At 42.5% G+C, this 25,409-nt stretch overlaps 1 protein-coding gene and 1 pseudogene across 1 annotated transcript in view; both read left to right on the top strand.

Moving 5' to 3' along the window:
• LOC122544108 (hexokinase-1-like) overlaps positions 1-25,409 on the top strand; it is a 261,171-nt gene that overhangs the window by 49,824 nt on the left and 185,938 nt on the right. The window contains exons 5-8 of the mRNA XM_087999152.1: positions 9,994-10,093; positions 10,174-10,357; positions 10,898-11,053; positions 16,563-16,796. Of these exons, the coding sequence (XP_087855278.1) occupies positions 9,994-10,093; positions 10,174-10,357; positions 10,898-11,053; positions 16,563-16,796 (674 nt within the window). The remainder of the gene's footprint in view (positions 1-9,993; positions 10,094-10,173; positions 10,358-10,897; positions 11,054-16,562; positions 16,797-25,409) is intronic.
• Positions 21,306-22,866, top strand: LOC148146023 (putative splicing factor YJU2B; annotated as a pseudogene).

Here is a 25,409-nt window from a genome sequence, read left to right as displayed (position 1 = left end):
CTGACATCTTCCCTAAACCTTTCTCCAATCACCTTAAAATTTGCCCCCACACGACAGAAATTTCCACCCTGGGAGAAAGTCTATGGTTATCCACTCTATCTATGCTTTTCATCATCTTGTATACCTCCATCAATTCACCTCTCATCCTTCTTCACTGCAACGAGAAAAGCCCTAGCTCTCTCAACTTTACATCATTAGACATGCCCTCCAGTCCACACAGCATCCTGGTAAATCTCCTCTGCACCCTCTCTAAAGCTTCCACATCCTTCCTGTAATGAGGTGACCTGACCTGAGCACAATATTCCAAATGTAGTCTAACCAGGGCTTTATAAAGCTGCTGCATAACCTCATGGCTCTCAAACTCATTCCACCTGCTAATGAAAGCCAACTCACCTTACTAACAATCCTATCAACTTGGGTGGCACTTTGAGGGATCTATGGACATGGAGCCAAAGATCCCTCTGTTCCTCTACACTGCCAAGAATTCTGCTTTTAACCCTGTAATCTGCATTCAAATTTGACCTTCCAAAATTAATCATTTCACACTTTTTCAAATGAACTCCATCTGTCACTTATCAGCCCAGCTCTGCATCCTGTCAATGTACAGTAGGGACTTACAACAGCCCTCCACAATATCCATAACTCCACCAAAATTTGTGTCATCAGCAAACTTACAAACCCACCCTTCCACTTCCTCATCCAAGTCATTTACAAAAATCACAAAGAGCATTGGTCCCAGAACACCACTGATCATGGCGAACACCACTGGTCACTGAGCTCCAGGCTGAATACTTCCCATCTAGTACCACCTTCTGTATTCTACGGGCCAGCCAATTCTGTACCCAGACAGCCAAATTTCACTGTATCCTATGCCTCCTTACTTTCTGAATGAGCCTACCATGGGGAACCTTATTCAACACTTTGCTAAAATCCTTGTACACCACACCCACTGCTTTACCTTCATCAATGTGTGTTGTCACATCCTTGAAGAATTCAATAAGGCTTGTAAGGCATGACCTGCCCCTCACAAAACCATGCTGGCTATCTCTAAACAAGCTATGCTTTTCCAAATAATCATAAATCCTGTCTGTCAGAATCCACTCAATAATTTTCCTCCCATTGACTGGTCTGTAATTTCCAGGATTATCCCTATTCCCTTTCTTGAACAGGGGAATAACATTTGCCACCCTCCAATCATCTAAAACTACTCCAATGGATAGTGAGGATGCAAAGATTACCACCAAAGATGCAGCAATCTCTTCCCTTGCTTCCTGCAGAAATCTTGGCTATATCCCATCTGGCCCAGGGGACTTGTCTATCCTCATGTTTTTCAAAATTTCCAGCACATCATCCTTCTTAACATCAACTTGTTCGAGTATATCAGCCTGTTTCACATTGTCTTCATAAACAGCAAGGTCCTCTCAGTAGCGAATACTTCCCCAAATAGTCTGCTCCTTTCTCTCTCCATGACTATAGTAATGGTCATAGAGTCACAGAGTCATAGAGATGTACAGCATGAAAACAGACCCTTCCGTCCAAACAGTCCATGCTGACCAGATATCCCAACCCAATCTAGTCCCACCTGCCAGCACCTGCCCCATATCCCTCCAAACCCTTTCTATTCATAGACCCATCCAAATGCCTCTTAAATGTTGCAATTGTACCAGCCTCCACCACTTCCTCTGGCAGCTCATTCCATACAAGTACCACTCTCTGTGTGAAAACGTTGCCCCTTAGGTCTCTTTTATGTCTTTCCCCTCTCACCCTAAACCTATGTCCTCTAGTTCTAGACTCCCCGACCCCAGGGAAAAGACTTTGTCTATTTATCCTATCCATGCCCCTCATAATTTTGAAAACCTCTATAAGGTCTCCCCTCTGCCTCCGACGCTCCAGAGAAAACAGCCCCAGCCTATTCAGCCTCTCCCTGTAGCTCAGATCCTCCAACCCTTGCAACATCCTTGTAAATCTTTTCTGAACCCTTTCAAGTTTCAAAACATCTTTCCGATAGGAAGGAGACCAGAATTGCATGCAATATTCGAACAGTGACCTAACCAATGTCCTGTACAGTCTCAACATGACCTCCAACTCCTGTACTCAATACTCTGACCAATAAAGGAAAGCATACTAATCGCCGCCTTCACTATCCTATCAACCTGCAACTCCACTTTCAAGGAGCTATGAACCTGCACTCCAAGGTCTCTTTGTTCAGCAACACTCCCTAGGACCTTACCATTAAGTGTATAAGTCCTGCTAAGATTTGCTTTCCCAAAATGCAGCACCTCGCATTTATCTGAATTAAATTCCATCTGCCACTTCTCAGCCCATTGGCCCATCTGGTCCAGATCCTGTTGTAATCTGAGGTAACCCTCTTCGCTGTCCACTACATCTCCAATTTTGGTGTCATCTGCAAACTTACTAACTGTACCTCTTATGCTCCCATCCAAATCATTTATGTAAATGACAAAAAATATAGGGCCCAACACCGATCGTAGTGGCACTCCACTGGTCACAGGCCTCCAGTCTGAAAAACAACCCTCCACCACCACCCTCTGTCTTCTATCTTTGAGCCAGTTTTGTATCCAAATGGCTAGTTTTCCCTGTATTCCATGAGATCTAACCTTGCTAATCAGTCTCCCATGGGGAACCTTGTCGAACGCCTTATTGAAGTCCATATCGATCACATCTACTGTTCTGCCCTCATCAATCTTCTTTGTTACTTCTTCAAAAAACTCAATCAAGTTTGTGAGACATGATTTCCCACGCACAAAGCCATGTTGACTATCCCTAATCAGTCCTTGCGTTTCCAAATACATGTACATTCTGTCCCTCAACTTGCCCACCACCGAGGTCAGGCTCACCGGTCTATAATTCCCTGGCTTGTCTTTACCGCCCTTCTTAAACAGTGGCACCACGTTTGCCAATCTCCAGTCTTCCGGCACCTCACCTGTAACTATCGATGATGCAAATATCTCAGCAAGAGGCCCAGCAATCACTTCTCTAGCTTCCCACAGAGTTCTCGGGTACACCTAATCAGTTCCTGGGGATTTATCCACTTTTAACCGTTTCAAGACATCCAGCACTTCCTCCTCTTTAATCTGTACATTTTGCAAGATGTCACCATCTATTTCCCTACAGTCTATATCTTCCATATCCTTTTCCACAGTAAATACTGATGCAAAATATTCATTTAGTATCTCCCCCATTTTCTGTGGCTCCACACCGTGGGCGGCATGGTGGCACAGTGGTTAGCACTGCTGCCTCACAGCGCCAGAGACATGGGTTCAATTCCCGACTCAGGCGACTGACTGTGTGGAGTTTGCACGTTCTCCCCGTGTCTGCGTGGGTTTCCTCCGGGTGCTCCGGTTTCCTCCCACAGTCCAAAGATGTGCAGGCCAGGTGAATTGGCCATGCTAAATTGCCCGTAGTGTTAGGTAAGGGGTAAATGTAGGGGTATGGGTGGGTTTCGCTTCGGCGGGGCGGTGTGGACTTGTTGGGCCGAAGGGCCTGTTTCCATACTGTAAGTAATCTAATCTAATCTAATCTAATCTAAAGGCCACCTTGCTGATCTTTGAGGGGCCCTATTCTCTCCCTAGTTACCCTTTAGTCCTTAATATATTTGTAAAAACCCTTTGGATTCTCCTTAATTCTATTTGCCAAAGCTGTCTCATGTCCCCTTTTTGCCCTCCTGATTTCCCTCTTAAGTATACTCCTACTTTCTTTATACTCTTCTTAGGATTCACTCGATCTATCCTGTCTATACCTGACATATGCTTCCTTCTTTTTCTTAACCAAATCCTCAATTTCTTTAGTCATCCAGCATTCCCTATACCTACCAGCCTTCCCTTTCACCCTGACAGGAATATACTTTCTCTGGATTCTTGTTATCTCATTTCTGAAGGCTTCCCATTTTCCAGCCATCCCTTTACCTGCGAACATCTGCCTCCAATCAGCTTTCGAAAGTTCTTGCCTAATACCGCCAAATTTGGCCTTTCTCCAATTTAGGTCATGGAGTTGTGATCTTTATCACCAAAATGCTCCCCCACCAAGAGATCTGACACTTGGCCTGATTCATTGCCAAGCACTAAATCCAGTATCGCCTCCCCTCTAGTCAGCCTATCTACATGTTGAGTCAGGAATCCTTCCTGGACACATCTGACAAAAACTGCTCCTTCCAAACTATTTGCACTAAGAAGATTCCAATTAATATCATGTAAGTTGGAGAGCCCCATGAGAACAACCCTATTACTTCAGCACCTTTCCAAATCTGCTCCTCTGTGTCTCTGTTGATATTGGGGGGGAGGGTGGTTGGAATGTGTGGGCGAGGGGGGGAGTCAATAGAAATCTCCCATTAATGGGACTGCTCCTTTCCTGTTTCTGACTTCCACCCATAATGACTCATTAGACAAACCTTTCTGAACTCCCTCCCTTCTTGCAGCTATGATACTATTCCTGATTAGCAATGCCACTGCCCTACCTTTTTACCTCCCTCCCTATTCCCTTGGAAACATCTAAATCCCGGAACATCCAACAACCTTTCCTTCCCCTGTGATATCGTAGCTCCAAGTACTGATCCATGCTGTAAGTTAATCACCCTTATTCCTGACACTTCTTGCGTTAAAATAGACACACGTCAATCCATCACACTGACTGCAACTTCGCTCTATCAACTCTCTTCCACCCAGACTCTCTGCATGCTGCATCTGCCCGTTCACCAGCTACCCCATTCTCTGATCCATAGCTCTGGTTCCCATCCCCTGCCAAACTAGTTTAAACACTCCTGAAGAGCAAACCTCCTGTACAGGTCCCACCTCCCTCAGGAGGTATCCCAATGATCCATATATCTGAAGCCCTCCCTCCTACACCAGCTCTGCAGCCACGTGTTCAGCTGCACTTGCTCTTTGTTCCTCACCTCACTAGCCCGTGGCACCAGTAGCAATCCTGAGATTACTTCTCTGCTCGTTCTGCATTTTAGCTTCCAACCTAACTCCATATATTCACTTTTCAGGTCCTCATCCCTTGTCTTAGCTATGTCATTGGTACTGATGTGTACCACGACTCCTGGCTGCTCTCCATCCCCCTTAAGAATCCTGTGGATTCAATCTGAGATTCAATCCCTGACCCTGGCACCCGGGAGGCAACATACTATTCGGGAGTCTCGTTCGCGACAACAGAATCTCCTGTCTGTTCCTCTAACCATTGAATCTCCAATCACTATCACTCTCCTATTCTCCCCCTTTCCCTTCTGAGCCACAGAGCCAAGCTCAGTGCCAGAGACCTAGCCGCTGTGGCTTTCCCCTGATCCAACAGTATCCAAAGAGGACTACTACTCACTATTGAACGAATGGCCACACGGCACTGACTGACTATTCCCTTTATAATGGTCACCCAGCCACCTTTTTCCTGTAACTTAGGTGTGACTACCTTCCTCTAACTCCTCTCTATCACCTGAAGATCATCCAGCACCAGTTCCGTTTCCCTAATGCGGCCTGTGAGGAGCTGGAGTTGAGTGCACTTCTCGTAGGTGAAGTCAGCAGGGACACCAGTGGTGCCCCTTACCTCCCACATCCTGCAAGAGGAACATGTAACTGCCCTAGCCTCCAAACCCTCTGCTCTAACTTGCCAAAAGAGATTTTTAAAATCCTTACCTTACCAACCCTCCACACAGTGTCTTTTTTTTTAGTTGGAGGAAGAAGATAGATGGGAGACACTACATAAGTAGTGTCTTGGGTTTAGCCACAGCCCAAATGTATCAGTTCATTTGCCCAGCAGTCCCCATGTCCATTTCCACTCCTGTCAGCCTTCACTCTGCTGATTCACAATTCATATTCTAATTTACCTTCCCAGCTGCCTCCTGGCTCCCCCTCCTTTGACTCCCGCTGCTGAAGAGATTGTCTGTATTTCTCATCAGTCAGGCAGACCAGCATGATTGTATCAAAGAGAAATTTGGTTTGAGTTCCTTGGGGGTCAACTTGCAGAACGGTAAAAAGGAAACAGTAAGTGTAATTTCCAAATGACGTTTGATAAAATGCCCCATACTAGATGCTCATGGTGTAAGGATGATATATTAGCATGGAGAGAGGATAGGCTAATGAATACAACTCAGGGGGCTGGGATAGATGGGCCTCTTTCAGGCTAACAGTTTGTAGCCTGTGAAGTGCCACAGGATAGTGCATGGGCCACAATGATATACAATCTATCAACGGCTGGATAGTTGGGCAAAAACTTGGCAGATGGAATATTGTGTTGGGAAATCAATGTGAGCATGTCCACTTTGGTAAGAAGAATAAAGAGCCTCTGAATGTACTGAAAGAACTGGTGTCAGTGCTCCATGAATTGAAACCCCTATTAAACTTTGAATTTTTGCCCATGATTCAAGTAGTAATCTAAAGACTATTACATTGGAGGTTCTGTGTTTTGATTTAGCTCCTAACTGTTCAAAATCTTTCAGCAGAAGTCCCTTTCTAGTTCTATTAATGCCATTGCTATCAGCATGTCTGCCAATAACTAAATCCTTCCCCTCCCAATGCAAGTTCCTCTCCAGGCAAGAGGAGTTATCCCAGACCTTAGCACCGTCTAGATAACACAGCCTTCAGGACATGCTCACAACTACATGGGTCAGTATCTATCCTTCTAATTATATCGCTCTCTACCATCACTTTTTATTCTCCTTCCCCAACCTTAATTGGCTTCCTGTACCATGATGCCATTATCAGTTTGCTGCGGGTCTCACTCTTGTCTTTCCAGGCTACAGACTCTAAAGTGCAAAGAGTTTTAATGATATGTGCAAAAGTCTCCTAAGTACCTATTCCATTTCCCCAAGGTCTCTAAATGGATATCTTGTAAATCACGATCTAGCTATTTTTATGCTTCCAAATTCTACCTGAAATATCATGTTTAAAAACATTAATATGAGTAGTTTCATTACTATCAATATTAATTTCACACAGTTAAGTATCATCTGAAAGAATGAAGACCAATACAAAGTTATTATACTTCACTGGGGTAGTGCGCTGAAATCAAACCCTGCTAATTCCTGGAATCATCTCAAAAGTGAATGATTTTACAAAGCATATAGAATTCCTCAATCAACTACCTTTAAAAGACAAGTTGACAGAAAGCATGGACTAGGTTTTAGTACTTAACAAGAAACATTGCTATTTATTACAGATAAATATATTTAACGGACAATTGTAAGCCACATTGAAATCTACTACTTAAAACTCTATTCCACTTACAAATCCCTCACCTCCACATGCACATATCAGCATGCAGACAAAATAACACGGGAGTTAAGGATGAAGGGGAAGACTGGAAAAGCAGTCAGTTGAGTGATCCCTGTCTACAGAGACTTTCATTAGATTAGATTCCCTACAGTGTGGAATCAGGTCCTTCGGCCCAACCAGTCCACACCGACCCTCCAAAGAGTAACCCACCCAGATCCATTTCCCTCTGACTAATGCACCTAGCACTTTGGGCAATGTAGTATGGCCAATTCACCTGCCTGCACGACTTTGGATGATGGGAGGAAACTGGAGCAAACCCACGCAGACACGGGGAGAATGTGCAAACTCCACACAGTCAGTCTGCCCGAGGCTGGAATTGAACCTGGGATCCTGGTACTGTGAGGCAGAAGTGATAAGTACTGAGCCACCCCACTTTGAGACAATCCTTTTACTGATTAGAATCTTGTTTCTTGGTCATGCTTCTCCAAGTACTTTCAGTTGCTTGCAGGAGGAACAGGTTGACTAGTTCACATTTTTACTTTTCTTTCACCTCATTTTATAACACACCTCTGGAGCAGGTGGGACTTGAACCTGGGCCTTCCAGTGCAGGATAGGGGCACAAACACTGCTTCACACTTATAAGAGTCTTGCATTATTAATTAAAAGTCATGGCTTATTGTAATTGATAGGGAAGTTGGCTATCTTCAGTCTTGAGATGTTTTTTAATGCTGAGGAAAAAGCTTCTTCCCTTCTGTAGGTCTGATGATTTCTAACCTGAACATTCACAGGCAAAAACTGTTCAATAACCTGCCAAGCAATCACATTTCTTGGCAGGCAGGAGACCATAGTCATTGATAACTGGTCACCAGGTTAGACAGCTCAATCGGCTACTTGTTGCTGGCCAAATCTCCCTTCATGCCCAGCCCCCTGGCTCCAGTTTGTAACTAGGCTTCCCCTATTGCTTGTACCAACTGTGTAAATAATGCGTGTTATGTAATTTGCTTTTAAAAAGTGCAACAATCCTTGGCTTTTAGACTAATACTTTTCCCATTGTAGTCTACAGTCCACTGCTAAGGATGGGATGAGCCAAAGGATTTTTCTCTGTGCTACAAAACCTCTATGATTCTTTAAGTCTGAGGTTATACATTTGGGGAGGACTAAAGTCAAGGAATGCACAATAAATGGGAGGGAAATAAGAGAAGCAGAGGAAGTGAGAGACTTTTGGTATGTCTGTCCATATGTACCTGAAGGTGATAGTACAGATAGTGAAGGTAGTAAAGGATATAAGACAATTTTCTTCAATGGGTGAGATATTGAATACAAGAGCATGAAGGTAATGCCAAAATATGTTGGGTTACAGTTGGAACTTTGTGTACAATTCTGGCCACCACATCACAAGAAGGACATCATCAATGTAGAGAGACTACAGAGGATACAAAAATGTTCATAGAGCTTGAAAATTGTAATTCCAAGGAAAGATTGGATAGGCTAGTGTTGGGTTTTTTTGTAGTTCGGAGAAGACTCAGGGTGACTTTAACTGAGGTACACACTGAGCGGCATGGTGGCTCAGTGGTTAGTACTGCTACCTCACAGTGCCAGGGACCTGGATTCGATTCCAACCTCGGGTGACTGTATGTGTGAAGTTTGCACATTCTCCCCATGTCTACGTGGGTTTCCTCTGGGTGCTCCGGTTTCCTCCCACCGTCCAAAGATGTGCAGATTAATTGAATTAGTCAAGCTAAATTGCCCATAGTGTTCAGGGATGTGTAGGTTGGGTGCATTAGTCAGGGGAAATGTAGAGTAATAGGGTAGAGGAATGGATGTGGGTGGGGTACCTTCACAGGGTTGGTGTGGACTTGTTGGGCCAAATGGCCTGCTTCCACACTGTAGGGATTCCGTGGTTCTATGAAAATGATGAGGGGCTTGCATAGAGGTAGAAGAATTAGTCATGAGGAAAAATATTTTCACCCAGAGGGTAGTGGTGTCTGTCCAGTTTGGTGGTTGAGACAAAAGCCACAATTCATTTAAAAGGACCCTGGACACACCCCTGAACCATTGCAAGGCTATGGACCAGTCCTGTTAGAATGGGCAACTAGTTTATTCAGCTGGCACTGGCATGATGAGCTGAATGCCTTTTTCATGTGCTGTAACTTTTCATGGCTCCATCTAACATTTTGAACCTTTTCCATGAGGTATTTGCTGGGAAGTGATCTTTGGGAGTTTTACTCTGTATCTAATCCCTTTTGTTTGATAGAGACACTGTAGATGGAGTTTTAGTCTGTGTCTAAATCATGCTATACCTGCTCTGTGTGTGTTTGATGGAACAGTGTAGAGGGTGCTAATTCTATATCTAACCCCATGCTGTACTTGTGCTGGGAATATGTGATTGGAACAGTGTACTGCAAACTTTATTCCGTATCTCACCATATGTTGTACTTGCCCTAGGAGTGTTTGGTCCAGCAAAGAAGAAGGAGTTTCACTCTAGCCCATAACCTTTGTTCTATTTGTCCTGGGAATGTCAAATGGCAATGGCGTGCAGAGAGCTTTAGTCTGTATCTACCACTATCTAGTCTGTACCTTCTCTGAATAGTTTTGATGAATTAGTCTAATAATGAATGGAGAAGGTACATGTATTCCACATGCATCACTCACATAGCATAATTTTCATGCATTCCTGCTGCTATTTCTTATGCTATTACAATAAAGTTATTGTGGAAAGTGGAATCCCACACAGTTTTTCAATTTGCTGAAAATTGTATTGTTTTACTAGGATTATGAAGTGGATGTGCTGTCTATAGTGAATGATACCGTGGGAACCATGATGACATGTGCATTTGACGACCCATACTGTGAGATTGGCGTTGTTATTGGTAATAAGGAATTTGCACTCACAATTTGGTTTTTAAACATATGAGATCAAACTGTTAAATCAGCAATCTGCTATCTTCAGGAACTGGCACGAATGCTTGTTACATGGAGGAATTGAGACACATCCAACCGGTGGAAGGTGATGAAGGACGAATGTGCATCAACACGGAATGGGGAGGATTCGGAGATGATGGCTCTTTGGAAGATATCAGGACTGTATTTGACAGGGAAGTGGATGATGGCTCCATCAATCCAGGGAAACAGTTGTGAGTTAACACTGAATCTTCCTTTAACTCACTCTTCCTTCAAGTTGCTGCTTTCCTGACTTCTGAAGTTACTTCCTGACGTTACTATGACCTTTCCTTAAGGTCCTGTTCTTAATCTCTAAGAATCCTCAATACAATTAAAAATAGGAAATGAGGTAATGTTCTGGCTCCTGTCACTATTCATTGGCTGCAATTTGATGAGGTGTTTGTGTGGATTGAGCCCAAACTAGCTCACCTTGACTATAAGCCTTGTTTAAAAAACTGACATTCACTCCCTTGACTTACATCTGAAAAGTGACCTCTTAGGCAAAGTTAGCTTTATGCCGTCAATTGATCCATTGAAACCCTATTGATCTACTGACACCTATTAGTTTACTGATACCCATTGGCTCACATTAATCCATTCATACTTTGATTCACTGGCACCCATTGATCCACTGGAAACCATTAGGCTTTGTGCAAAAACAGGAAAAGACAAAATGCCCAAAGCATTTATTTTTCTGAAAGCAACTGAAATCACATTTCCTTGTTGTCTTTCAGGTTTGAGAAAATGGTGTCTGCAATGTATTTGGGAGAACTTGTGCGGATTATTTTGGTCCGAATAATTCAAAATGGAATGCTGTTCAAAGGAAAGACTTCATCTAAGCTGCTCACCAAAGGATCTATTGATATTGAAGACATTATTGCTATAGAGAAGTAAGCATAGAGATCAAATATATACAACTGCCTGCTTCCCTTCCATGGTTACATTTGTGTATGTACTTGGGAAGGGAACTTGTGCTGTCGATCAGATCACTCTGATATCAGCAACCATCACAGACACTGACTTGCATAAATCAGCAGCCCTCCCAAAATGAGATTTTAATTTCCTTTTTGATTCAATATTTTACAGTGCCCCTTAGGGGTTATTAATTTGGTCCATTGTTTTATTTACAATGGCTGAGGTAACACTCAGAACTGAAGCGGAATCGTGATCAAACAGCATTCAAACTGGCACATTACTGAAGAGGGGGCAGTGAGGGAGACTGGCTAGTGAGGAAGGATGTACAATGAGGGAGGACACTGAAGGGATATACAGGACAGGGAGGGAGACGGAATGGGGAGGGAGATCAGACAGTGAGGGAGATGGGACGGGAAGGGAAAGAGGACATTAAGAGGGTTGGGAGATGGTGAGGGATTAAGAACAGGGGGAGAAAGCACAGTGAGGAAGATGGGGCAGGGAGGGGAATAGTACAGTGAGGGAGAGACCACAGTGAGGGACAAGGCAGATGGAGGGGGAGAGAAAGAGAGTACAGTGATAGGGCTGGGACAATATGGAAGAGGAGTCAGTGTAGGGAAGGGGTCAGTGTGGGGGAGGAGACAGTACAGAGCACAGGTTGAGCATGGGAGTATTTGTAAAGTCTTCTCTTCCTGTTAGTTGTCCACCGCCTTTTATGACTGGAAGCAGCAGGACTGCAGAGCTGAAATCTAATCTGTGGGTTGTGGGCCTACTTAGCTCTGTCTATTGTATGCTGCTTCTATTGAGATGAGGGCCACTGTGTGGTAATGTTTATCTTGCTCATGTCTATCCTGATCCCATGAGAATTCATGTGATCTAAAATCAAAGTTGATAACTCCAAAGTAACTCCTTCCTGAGTATATACCTCTGAGGCACTACCTCTGGTAGTGCTGCTGGAATTTTATATTCCTAGGGCTGATGATTGTGGTGTCTGGGGCATTAACTATAAGGTTTGAATCAGTGGAAATGGCTGATGATTGTTTATTTTTTGGGTTAGTTCTCCCAAATTTGGCAAGAGCTCCCAGATAATAGGAAGGAAAACTTCACAGGGTCATCAGAGCTGTGTTTGTCATTGTTATTTCCAATGCCTCGGTCAATGCCAGATGGTCCTATCTGAATTATTCCTGTATTAATCTTAGGTATTTCAGAACCAAATGTTTTTGTGTTCCCGGTCATCATGACATTTAATAAGGAAAGCAATACAGGATGTGGTTCAAGCTCTTGTTAAAAGCAGCCATGGTCTAGTTACAATCCAAAGGCCATAGCTTTAAGTTACCAGGGCAGCAATGTCATTTAGTGCCCATGAAGAAGGAATTTCACTCTGTTTGTTGTCCAACATCATCACAACACTAAAAGCAGAACATGACTTTTCATCCATCCCATCGCTGTGTCCCTCCATGCCAACACCCCTCTCAAATTTCCTGCTTAAATTATTACATTTATCACTTTTCTGATAAAAGGTAATCAATGTGAAACATTAATCATTTCTCTGTCCACAGACCTGCTGAGCATTTCCAACATTCTATGATTTTAATTCAGATGTTCAGCAACTATCTTGTATTTGTACAAAATGGTAAAATATTCCTGCTGTCTTTTTCATGACAACACCAAGTTCTGAAGAAGAGTCAGTCACTCGACTTGAAATGTTAACTCTAGTTCTCTCCACAAACACCACCAGATCTGCCAATCTGCCGAGTTCCTCCAGCAATTTCTGTTTTCGTCTATCAGCCTGTCCTCAGTGTCCAGGAACTGTTAATATTGGCTTTTCCCTGTAGTCATTGCCTGCTCAGGATTCCCCTGAATTGCTGTTACCCAATGTTCATGTTCAATAGCTGAAAGGCTATCTAGGGTTTGATTCAAATGCACCTCCTTTTGAGGGTTCATTAGTCATTCTCAGATTTCTAAATTCTTTCTGCTCATTTGAAAACCTGAATGCACCCATGATTCTCTTCCTACTGCTGATCCAATGCCCTGTTGTAAAAGCCATGTCCAGCGATTGGATGATCAGGATAGACTGTGACCCTCTCTGCAGTATACCAGACTCTATCCCTCACTACTATATGGTGAAGTTAAAAATCACACAACACCAGGTTATAGTCCAACAGGTTTATTTGGAAGTACTAGCTTTCAGAGCACTGTTCCTTCGTCTAGGTAACTAGATGAGATAACTAGTTTTCTCATGTGCTTTTCTGGACTCTGACCTCCACTCACTTTCACCTATAACCTGGTGTTGCATGATTTTTTAACTTTGTCCACCCCAATCCAACACCGGCACCTCTACATCATGGCTACAATATGATGGATCGACAATGCAATATAACTCAGCAGCAATTAGAACTTTGATAGCAGAGAACTGGTAAAATAAAAATAAACAGACTTCACACCCTCCCACAGTAAAATAGAGGTTATATTTTCCAGCCTGATTTGTTTTATTTTTGGCTGGAGGCACAGTTAGTTTTGTAGACATGCAAAGTGTTGCATTTTGCTAAGACTAACAAGGGCCCTTTGGTCCAAACTGGTCCATGCCAACTAAAATGTCCACACTAACCCCACTTCCCTGCACTTGGCCCATATCTTTCTAAACTTTTCCTATCCATGTATTTGTCCAAATGCCCTCTAAATGTTGTTAATGTACTTGCCTCAACCATTTCCACTGGCAGCTCATTCCATATGCATACCACCCTCTGTATAAAAATGTTGCCCCGCAGCTTCCCTTTTATTCTTACCCCTCTAACTTTAAACTGATGCTGTCTAGTCCTCGATTTCCCCAATCCTGGGAAAAAGACTGAGTGCATTCACCCTATCCATGCCTCTTGGGATCTTGTACACTTCCATAAGATTCCCCCTCAGTCTCCTACGCTCTAAAGAAAAAAGTCCGAGCTTGTCCAACCTCTCCCTATAACTCAGACCATTGAGTCCTGGCAACATCTTTGTAAATGTTTTCTGCACTCTTTCCAGTTTAATAACATCCTTCCTATTGCAAGGTGACCAAAACCAAACATAATACTCCAAGTGCAGCCTCACCAACATCCTATACAACGTAAACATAACCATTCAACTTCAATACTCAATGCCCTGACTGATGAAGGCCAGTGTGCCAAAAGCCTCCTTCACTGTCTTGTCCACCTATGACTCTACTTTCAGAGAACTGTGCACCTGAACTCCAAGGTCCCTCTGTTCTACTGCACTCCTTAACCATTCACCATGAAACTCCTACCTTGAAATGACTTTCCAAAATGCAAGACTTCACACTTATCTATATTAAACTCCACTTCTCAGCCCACTTCCATAGCTGCTCAAAGTTCTGCTGCAATTTCTGATAACCTTCCTTACTGTCCATGATACCACCTATTTGAGTGTCATCAGCAACCTTACTAACCATGCCTCATAATTCTCATCCAAATCATTGATATAGCTAACAAACAGCAATGGGCTTAGCACTGATCTTGAGGCACTCCACTAGTCACAGGCCCCCAGTCCGACAAGCATCCTTCCACTATTACCTGCTTCCTACCATCAAGCCAATTTTGTTCCAATTGTCAGCTCCCTGTGGATTCCATGTGATCGAACCTTCCAGAGAAACCTCCCGTGATGAACCTTATCAAAGGCCTTACTGAAATCCATATAGACTACTGCCCTGCCCTCATCAATCTTCCTGGTCACTTCATCAAAGAACTCTAACAATGGTGAGGCATGATCTCCCATGCACAAAGCCATGCTGACTACTCCTAATCAAACCCTGTCTTTCCAAGTGCATGTATATCTTATCTCTCAGAATCTTCTCAAGTAGCTGACCTATCACAGATGTTAAGCTTACTGGTTTATAGTTCCCAGCTTTTTCTTTGTGGTCCTTCTTGAACAAGGACACAACACTTGCTACCCTCCTGTCTTCCTTGGCTAACGATGATGCAAAAATATCAGTCAGGATCTCTGCAATTTCTTCTCTAGCCTCTCGCAGTATTCTTGAATATATCTGGTAAGGAACAGGAGATTTATCCACCTTCATCCATTCGAATACGTCCAAGACCTTGACTACTAAGATGTGGACTGTCCCCAAGATATCACTTCTAACTTCTCTAAATTAATAAGAAATATTTAATCATCTCACGTCCACTGCCTTCTCAGTCAGAGAGTTCCATGTCACACAGTCCTCTGAGAGAAAATATCTATCTTCTCTGGCTTAATATGTTGGCCCCTATTTTAAAACAGTGCCCCCTAATTCTGAACTCACCTCACCTCTCCATATTTACCTTATCAACACCATTCAGGATCTTGTACACTTCAGTAGAATCATCCCTCATTCTTCTGAACTCTAGCAGAAGGTCGCCTAGCTTGTCCATAAGACAACCCATTCATTGCAGATATCAACCTAATAAAACCGCTCTAACTCACTCCTATCGCATTTACCTCATACTTAAATATAGAGCCCAAACTGCACATAGTATTTGAGATGTGGTCTCACTGATGACTGTAAAAGTGAAACATTACCATCCTTACTTTTATATTTAATTCCTCTCATAATAAAGGAAAACATCTCTTAATGTTCTTCATTATATGCTGTACTGCATACTAACTTCTTGTGACTCATAAACTTGAATTTTGGAATATTGTAATTGTAATCATCATTTCAGTAATACTGTGTTTTGTCTTCTTCCTACAAAGTGAGCAACTTCACATTTTCTCACATTAAACTCTATCTGCCAGATTTTCTTTCACAGCTAATTATCTACTCATGAACTGAATTTTGTAACATAACAGGTGAAAGTATGGTGTGTAATGGGAATAAATTGTCTTTTTTCTGTCTGTGGGATGTCTGCACTGTGTTACTGTCATGCCCTGTCATTTTCACTGTGGCATTCAACAAGACAATGGAGATGATGAGCAGAATTAAGTCTCCCACAGTCATGTCATTTGGAGATGAAAGGTAAGGTGTTTGGGGAGCTGATGATTTAGAACATAGAACATAGAACAGTACAGCACAGAACAGGCCCTTCAGCCCACGATGTTGTGCCGACCATTGATCTTCATGTATGCACCCTCAAATTTCTGTGACTATATGCATGTCCAGCAGTCTCTTAAATGTCCCCAATGACCTTGCTTCCACAACTGCTGCTGGCAACGCATTCCATGCTCTCACAACTCTCTGTGTAAAGAACCCGCCTCTGACATCCCCTCTACACTTTCCTCCAACCAGCTTAAAACTATGACCCCATGTGTTAGCCATTTCTGCCCTGGGAAATAGTCTCCAGTGAAGACACCAGTGTTGGACTGGGGTGTACAAAGTTAAAAATCACACAACACCAGGTTATAGTTCATCAGGTGATTGTCCTGGGAGCTGATAGCATGCTTGTGAGGAATCCTTGTCGGATTCACTATTTTCACACAATCGATACCAATATTTCATTATTTCTGTGTCAATTTTGTCAGTTACAATACAGGTCTAAAAAGTACAATGGACATGCTAAGGAATCTGGGACTGGAGCCCTCTGAAGAAGATGGCATTGCTGTTAGACAAATTTGCAAAATTGTCTCACTTCGTTCAGCCACACTCTGTTCAGCCACTCTAGCTGTTATTCTGCAACATATCAAAAATAATAAGAAAATGAAGCGGCTTCGAACAACAGTGGGTGTTACTGGGACACTGTACAGAAAAAATATGCAGTAAGTAACATACATCCAAAATCTTTGTCTCAATGTTGCTTCATAGCAGTTTTACTTTTCTTGATCACTATGTTGCTGAAGGTGCCAATGCTAGCTGGGATATGGTTTCTTGGGGTACAGTTCCCTGAGTACAATACCATGGGATTAAGTCCCCTTGTATACAGTTCCATAGGTTGCAGTGCCCTGAAATATACCTCCTTGGGAGACAGTTTAATGGGGTGCGGTTCTCTGGGTTACAGTTCCCTGGAATATATTTGCTGGGCTATATTCTGGTTAATCACATTATTAAATTTGTTAATGTCTTTATTTACAAGCAAGAGAAACTGGTAGTGGCTATTAATTCTCTGAGCTCATCCAATTAGGGAAACACTTGTGTGGAATGAGAGGGACAAGACTGAGGAGGTCAATAAACACTCTCAGCAGCAGAAAAGATATATGTGGATCTTGATTTTAATCTCACCAAACGGGTTTGGTATTTATTAACAATAGTAACAGAGGATGATTGCCTAAAGTTAGAGACAGAAGTTTGGAGTTAGTTTGAGTTAAAACGGCAATAATCAAATGCAAGGTGTCAGATGTGATTTCCCACCAATGTTTTGTAAAGCTGGACCATACAATCTTTGGAAAGAAAAGTGGATATTTAGTTTTGGGTTATGTTGTTACCAAAACAAAAGCAAGGTATGACTATGACACTGTGTCTTCCTATTAGAAGCAAGGTTAGATGTAAAGTATTTTCTGAGTTAGAGGGTCAGCAATTGAACACTGAAGAAGGACTTGGGAATTTTGTATAAATATTATGGACAAAATTTATACGAAGGATGTGCTGGCTAGGTGAATTGGCCATGCTAAGTTGCCCATAGTGTTCAGGGATGTGTAGGTTAGGTGCATTAGTCAGGGTTTAATATAGGATAATAAGATAGGGGAGTGGGGTTGGGTGCATTGCTCTTCGGAGAGTCAGTGTGGACTTGATGAGCCAAAGGACCTGTTTCTATGCTGTCAGGATTCTATGAGGGTCACTTTTTAAATGAGGCATAGTCAGACTTGGATAACTTTAGACACTTAGGTGGATATTCTTTAAGATAATATATAATTGAATTTAATGGCCTACATGTAATTTTGAAAAAAATCTACTTGGACTTTCCTAAGCTAGTGTTTGCCTTTAATTTGATGGATTAGACCAGATGTGGAAGCCTTAACAAAGAAAAAGTCCTCAGACAGTGCCAGGGACCAAGGTTCAATTCCAGCCTCGGCCGACTGCCTGTGTGGAGTTTGCACATTCTCCCCGTGTCTGCGTGGGTTTCCTTCCGTGTGTTCCAGTTTCCTCCCACAATCCAAAGTTGTGCATGTTAGGTGAATTAGCCATCCTAAATTACCCATAGTGTTCAGGGAAGTGTAGGTTAGGTGTATTAGTCAGGGCAAATGTAGAGTAGTAGGGGAATGGGTTTGGGTGGGTTACTCTTCAGAGGGTCGGTGTGGATTTGTTGGGCCAAAAGGCCTGTTTGCACACTGCAAGGATTCTCCGATTCTATGAAAACATTCATTCCCAATGGTCTTCATGGCACAAAAGGGGCATTGAGCAAAAGCACACAAAAGGGACTCAATGGGAGCAGCATTTTGAGAACTTCCAGAAAAGGGAACAAGCATCAATATGAAAGAAAGAACCTGATCAAAGTGGGTTAGGTTAGAGAAACAAAAACAGAAATTGCTGGAGAAAGGTTGCAGACACCTTTGGCAGGTATGACAGGAAGTGGAGAAGAACAAGATAAGAATGAAATACAAACAGAAATTGCTGGTGAAACTCAGCAGGCCTGGCAGAATAAAAGAAGGGTCACCAGATTTGAAATGTTAACTGTGCCTTTTCCCCACAGATGCTGCCAAATCTGCAAGTTTTGCCAACTATTTGTGTTTTTATTTCAGATCTCCAGAATCCGCAGTTCTTTGTTTTGTTTTCAGATAAGAATGAATCCTAGGAATGCCTGGGGAATGCTCAACTGATGGTTTACATGTGACTCAATATACCATCGTGCAATGAGTTGTCGGAAACAGAATAACAAGGATACAAAACACAGAAGAGAACAGGGCAATACTGATCAGGCAGAAGGATGTGTACTAGTCACAAGAAGCTTGAACCCAATAGTGAATGTTCTAATTGCAAATATGTTCACTTGTGCTGTGGTACAGATGCACGTCAAAGGTGTGTAGAGTTGATTAGTTAAAATGTTACTGAGGATTCTCCAAATAATAAGATCCAAAGAAAGCCAATAGCAAGACCAGAATCAGTTGCCTATCCCTAACTGCCTCTGAACTGACGGCTTGCTAGGACATTGCAGAGATATTTAAGAGTCACCCACATTGCTATGTGTCTGGAGTCATATGTAGGCCAGACAAGGATGCAGATTTTCTTCTCCGAAGGACATTAGTGAGTGAGATGGGCATACTTTTACAACAATCAATGATAGCTTCATTGTCATCACTACTGAGACTAGGTTCCTATTCCAGATTTATTAAAATGTGGTAGGATTTGAATCTGAGTTCCTAAAACATTCACCTGGCCCTCCAGATCACGCATCTGCTAACATTAACACTTTACTGTCAGGACAAGAAATGAAGGTCCCATTATGGTAAACCAGAATAGCTCCAGAGTTGACTGTGAGCAAGTGATCTTAATTGATCTTTGAATTTAAAAGCTGGGTTATTTGCCCCTTCCAGCTCTCCCTACCCATTCCTGACTTTGATGGTTTGCATTGCCCGTAATGAGCTTCGCATGTAAATGTCTAAGTGGCGACATAAATGACTTCCTGGTGATGATTAATAGTTTAAAAATTGAATGGTGATTTGGTCATGGGAAAGCAGTTCAGTTGTGAACGATAAACTTTTGGAAAGAAAAAAAGAACAATAAAAAAGTGTTGGGTTTCCTGCATTCATGCCTTGGAGATGGAGCACGTAATGTACGTAATATTCTTGATACCTTTAGAGAAAGATAAGCACCGTAGGGCGTGGAATGCTTTATTTTCCCTTCCAATTCCGTTTTGATTTACCTCCTTCCTGCTTTCTCTACCTTCCCCTCACATTTTGATGGTCAGCATTGCCCTGAACAATATTTACATTTGAATATCCACAGTGTTTTAATGTGGTGTTTAATAGATAGAGAAAAAAAGGTCACGTTGCACGGTGATGGGAGAAACGGTACTTACCCCTCCCCAACCCCCCCAATGCTTCTCTTCCCCACCCATATCCCTGCCCCCAACCCTTCTCACCTTTGATTGTTTAAATCACCCTTAATGGGCTTTTCACATAAATGAATCAACTGGAAATGCAGGTGATTTACTGGTAGTATTTAATAGGAACAAAAGTACCATGCTGAAGTGGCTAAAAACGTGTGCAGCAGCACTTCTGGATATATTAAAAAAGAGTTGAGTTCCATCATCTACATTTCCCTTAATGGGCATTTTGCGTAAATTGATCAATTGAAGAAAAAGAATGATTTACTGGTGGTGGCTAATGGCTAAATGTAAGAGCACTTCTAAATATAAAAAGGATGCTGAATTCTCAGGGGGTGGGTGTTGTGACTCACAATACCCAGGTTCACATCCCACCTTGCACTAGATACATCTGAACAGGTTGATGTAAGATTAAAAAAAAAGCTGGCACACACAATATCCACCAATGCTCTCAATATCTTTAGGGAGAGATAGGCACCGTAGGGGATACAGTGCGTTATCTCCTCTTCCAACTCCATTTTGATTCAGTGCCCTCCCTCTCTCCCTCACTACCAGGATGGGATTTGCATGTCAATTTGTAATTGAATCAGAAACATGAGTGGTTTTGTGGTGGAGGATGAGGGAGAAAGGTAAGATGAGTGGTCTGACGGTGGGAGAAAGAAGTGTTCAGTGGTGCATAAAAGCACTTCTGGAAATAAAGAGGACAAAGGCATTTCTGTGCAGAAGCCTGTGGCCCTGAGTCTTGGATTGAAGAGGAATTTGACAGTGAGTAGCAGGAAGTCCAAAACATAAACCACAGGGAACAGAAAGCTGTGTATAATTATTGCCCACATGAATCCCACAACAAGTATAGGAATAGTCACCCTCTCAGGAAAGGCAACAGAAATTCTCCCAGTGATTCCTCACCACGGGTTTGAGGTGCATATAAAATTGGTGCGATGGTTGTGAGAAGCATATTGGAATGGGTGTCCAGTACAACACAACCAAGAAAAAGTAAGGAACTACTACATAACCCCACCTCCAAGTTTTGGATGAAGTCCCATTTGTGTGTGAAGCACATTGAGATATCGACTGACCCAGCAAACGGTGACTGTGATAATCAAACAAAGAACTGCAAATGCAAAGTGATGGAAAAATTCAGTCGGTCTGGCAGCATCTGTAGAGCAAAAACAGAGTTAATGTTTTCAGTCCAGCGACCCTTCTTCAGAACTGCAAGTTCAACTGCAACTCCTGCTGATTTTCTCCAGCACTTTATTTTAGTTTACGATTATAGGATAGTGAGAGAAACATGGCCAGAAGAGGAGAGAAGAACAATGAACATTTCTTAACAGCTGAGTATGAAGAAAAGTTGGAGACAGATGCATGTATAAGCTGGAGAATGGAGTCAGTGACCAGGGAGATTACCATTCTCACCCTGTCCAACATCCAGGAATTGCAGCGTACCGGGAAAGTATCTTTCATTATTAGCATTCTAGTAAGAAATTCCAGGATGAGAAGATGCCCTGTGGATTGTTTAATTGTGCAACACGATTCAAGACTGAATGTGGCAGGATTTCAGAGTCTTCTGATCTGTTGGTTGTGGAATCATTTGGCTCTATGCATCACTTGCTGCTTACGCCGCTTGGCATGCAAGGAACCCTATATTGTAGCTTCACTAGATTAGCACCTCATTTTTAGATATACCTTGCTCCTTGCATACTCCCCTGCAGTCTCTACTGAACTAGAGTGGAGACAATGGTATGTGGTTGCAATATAGTTGCCATGAGTTTGAATATAATTTGCTGCTAGTGGTTGGACCATTTTTGGAATACTGCATTTACTTCTGGTCTTCCTGCTATAGGAAAGGCATTGTGAAACTTGAAAGGTAACAGAAAAGATTTACAATGATGTTGCCAGGTTTGGAGGGTTTGAGCCAAAGGGAGAGGCTAAATAGGCTGGGGCTGTTTTCCCTGGAGCGTCAGAGGCTGAGGGGTGACCTTACAGAGGTTTATAAAATGATGTGGGGCCTTACCAGGGTGAATAGCCACGGTCTTTTTCCAAGTAAGGGAGTCTAAAACTAGAGGGCATAGATTTAGGGTGAGAGGGCAAAGATACAAAAGGGTCCCTAAGGACAACTTTTTCACGCAGAGGGTGATGAGTGTATGGAATGAGCTGCCAGAGGAAGTGGGGGAGGCTGGTATAATTATACCATTTAAAAGGTATCTGAACAGGTCCATGAATAGGAAAGGTTTAGAAGGATATGGGCCAAATACTGACAAATGGGACTAGATTAATTTAGGATATCTGGTCAGGATGGACGTGTTAGAGTGAAGGATCTGTTTCTGTATGACTCCATAACCGTATGTCAAAAAAGGTGGAAGAGAAGGATGAAGCTCTTTGGAGTAACGCATCTCTCAGTACCCTACTGCTTCAGTATTCTAAGGAGGATTATCACCTGTCTTCAGTTCTGAAATTCTACCTGAAATTCTTAGGAGGACAAGCAGAGAGTGAAACAGAAGGAAATCACCTCACGGTCCTGACTTGTATCGTCCTAAGTCACAGGTGGAGAGAAGGCTGGTGAGACCTTAAAAAAAAACTAAATGCTGTAAATGAATAAAATATCAACAACAGGTCTGAAAATAGCCCAAATAAATTTGCTGCAAGTATTCTTGGAAAAATCCGATGGATATCGGAAAGCCTAAAACAGCACTTGCTTTTGGTCAGCAGAGAAATAGATTCCAGGCTGGAGATCAGAAACAGATTTGATCAAAGCCATCGCGTTCCAGACCGTACAACTGAAGAGAGTACAGTAATTGAGGGAAGAAGCTGATGATTCCCTACACTCTGAGGCAGTGATGGACTCTGAATGAGATGCTATCTCCACGTTGCAGATTATTCTGACACCAGTTGAAGCGCAGGTGTTTTCTGTGCTGTGCCTGTATGTAAATAAATGCAGATATGTTTTTCTGATCCATAATTCTTTCAAAACATACATTTTGTCTTCAACCTGAGTATTTCTGTGGAAAAAAGAGCTAGAAGTTTGGGGTCTTCTGACAGATTGCAAGTGTCTCTACCTTTGTGAAGGAGGCCCAGCTCCATGGCTTACTTGCTCCACAGCTGTGTAAAACACTTCTGACCAGGTTGATTTTCTGTATTAAAAATAAGAGCTAGGTTCTTATATGAGAAGAAAGAATTGGGTTCTTGCTGAGTTGGGGTTTGATTTCTGGCATGGGAAAGGATACTAAAGGGAAAATGGGAAGTCATATTTGTGCTCAACTATAGATCACAATAAAACCTTTGTGAACCTCTAGAAATATTTTGTTTAGGGATATGTTACTTGGGGGTAAATGTAGAATAATAGGGTAGGGGAATGGGTTTGGGTGGAATATGTTCGCAGGGTTGGTGTGGACTTGTTGGGCCGAAGGGCTGTTTTCACACTGTAAGGATTCTATGATAACTTGTTCAACATATCAATATTGATCTGTGAAAGATGTGACACTGGTCTCCCTGGCTTGGGAAAGAAATACAATTTGCTCCACTTTTTCTGAGTCCCTGAATGCCTTGCATACAAGGAAAAGGGCATTTATCAAGCCTAAGGTTTTAGAGAAACATGGTGAGTATTGTTTGAGGCCATCAGATATAAATTTTAATCCAGGGTACATATATATATACATTATATTGACTCTGATTGTATATTTACAGAGTCTGAAATGCACACTGCATACATGTGGACATTTACAAGGAGCAGGTTATGACACATAAGGGAATGGCTGACTACAGCTACAGTGATACTGAAGAACAGGATAAGGATATTTGTTGGCACAAGTCACATATGTGCCAAAGGAGCAAGTGAATGGAGGGATACCACTATTATAGGTAGAGCAGGAAAAGACACCAACAAATACAAAAAAAAACTAGAACAAGAACAAAGAACTGTACAGCACTAAAAGGACCCTTTAACCCACCAAGCCTGTGCGGTCACATGATTCCCTTCTAAACTAAAAACATTTTGCCTCTATGTAGTCAACATACTTCTATTCCCTGCCTATTCATGTATCTGTCAGAATGCCTCTTAAACGTTGCTATTATATCTGTTTCTACTACCTCCTCTGGCAGTGAATTCCAGACACTTACCATCCTCTGTGTAAAAAGCCCACCTCTCACGTCTCTTTTAAACTTTACCCCTTTTACCTTAACCGTCTGACTCCTAGTAATAGACGTTTCTACCCTGAAATAAACTCTGACTATCTATTCTATCCATACCTCTTATCATTTTGTAAACTTCTATCAGGTTGCCCCTCAGCCTCTGATGTTCAAGTGAAAACAAACTAAGTTTATCCAATCTCTTATCATAGCTGATATCCTGGTAAATGTTTTCTGAACCTTCTCCAAAAGCGTGCACATCCTTTTGGTCAAGTGGTGACTAGTGCTGCATGCAATACTCCAAACCTGGCCTAACTAAAGTTCTGTACACCTGCAACATGACTTACCAATTTTTATTCTCTGTGCCCCAGTTGATGTCATGCACCTTCTTGACCTTCTCCTCTTGTGTTACCACTTTCAGGGAACTATGGACCTATAAGCCTAAACACCTCTGTATGTTAATGCTATTAAGGGTTCTGCCATTTACTGTATACATCCCTCCTGCATTACACCTTCCAAAAAACGTTACCTCACATTAATCTGGTTTAAAATCCATCTGCCATTTCTCAGTCCAAATCTCCAGCCTATCAATTTCCTGCTGTATCCTTTGGCAATCCTCCTCACTATCTGCATTCCAAACAACAAAGTTCTTGGCACTGATCCTGCAGAACAGCACTGGTCACAGATCTCCAGTCTGAAAAATCCCCTTCTACTGTTACTGTCTGTCTTCTATGATCATGTCAGTTCTACATTCCCATTAGCTGACCACAGATCCCATGTGTCCTCACCTTTTGTATCAGCCTGCCAAGATGGACCTTGTCAAAGGCCTTACCAAAGCCCGTGTGGACAACATCCACTGCCCCGCCCTCATCAATCATCTAATCATCAAATGTGTAGAGAAGAAAGAAGGTAGGGACTTAGGATTGTTGTGGGAAGAATTGGAGTGGGAAAAGGTCCTGATCACAATTAATATTCTTTAAAGAAAGCAACTAGAGTACCGAATCGAGAGGACAAGTACAAACCAATACTCTAGGTGTGATCTCATCAATGTCAAAAAGTACGGCCCTGGAAAAGCACAACTGGTCAGGCAGCATCCAGGGAGCAGGAGAGTCAATCTTTCGAGCATAAGCTGTTCATCAGGAATGTGGAGGGGGAGGGACCAAGGGCACTGACAAATGGGGGGGTTTAGGGCTGGGGCAAAGGTAGCTGGGAATGCGATAGGTGGATGAAGGTGGGGGGGTGATGATGGTGATAGGTCGGAGTGAAGTGT

This window comes from Chiloscyllium plagiosum, unplaced genomic scaffold (genome assembly GCF_037043375.1).
Source record: "Chiloscyllium plagiosum isolate Xiang-an unplaced genomic scaffold, Cpla_swu_hap1 HiC_scaffold_22, whole genome shotgun sequence".
NCBI classification, from domain to species: Eukaryota; Metazoa; Chordata; class Chondrichthyes; order Orectolobiformes; family Hemiscylliidae; genus Chiloscyllium; species Chiloscyllium plagiosum.
The sequence above is the reverse complement of the archived record's forward strand: the minus strand, read 5'-3'. Positions and strand labels throughout refer to the sequence as shown.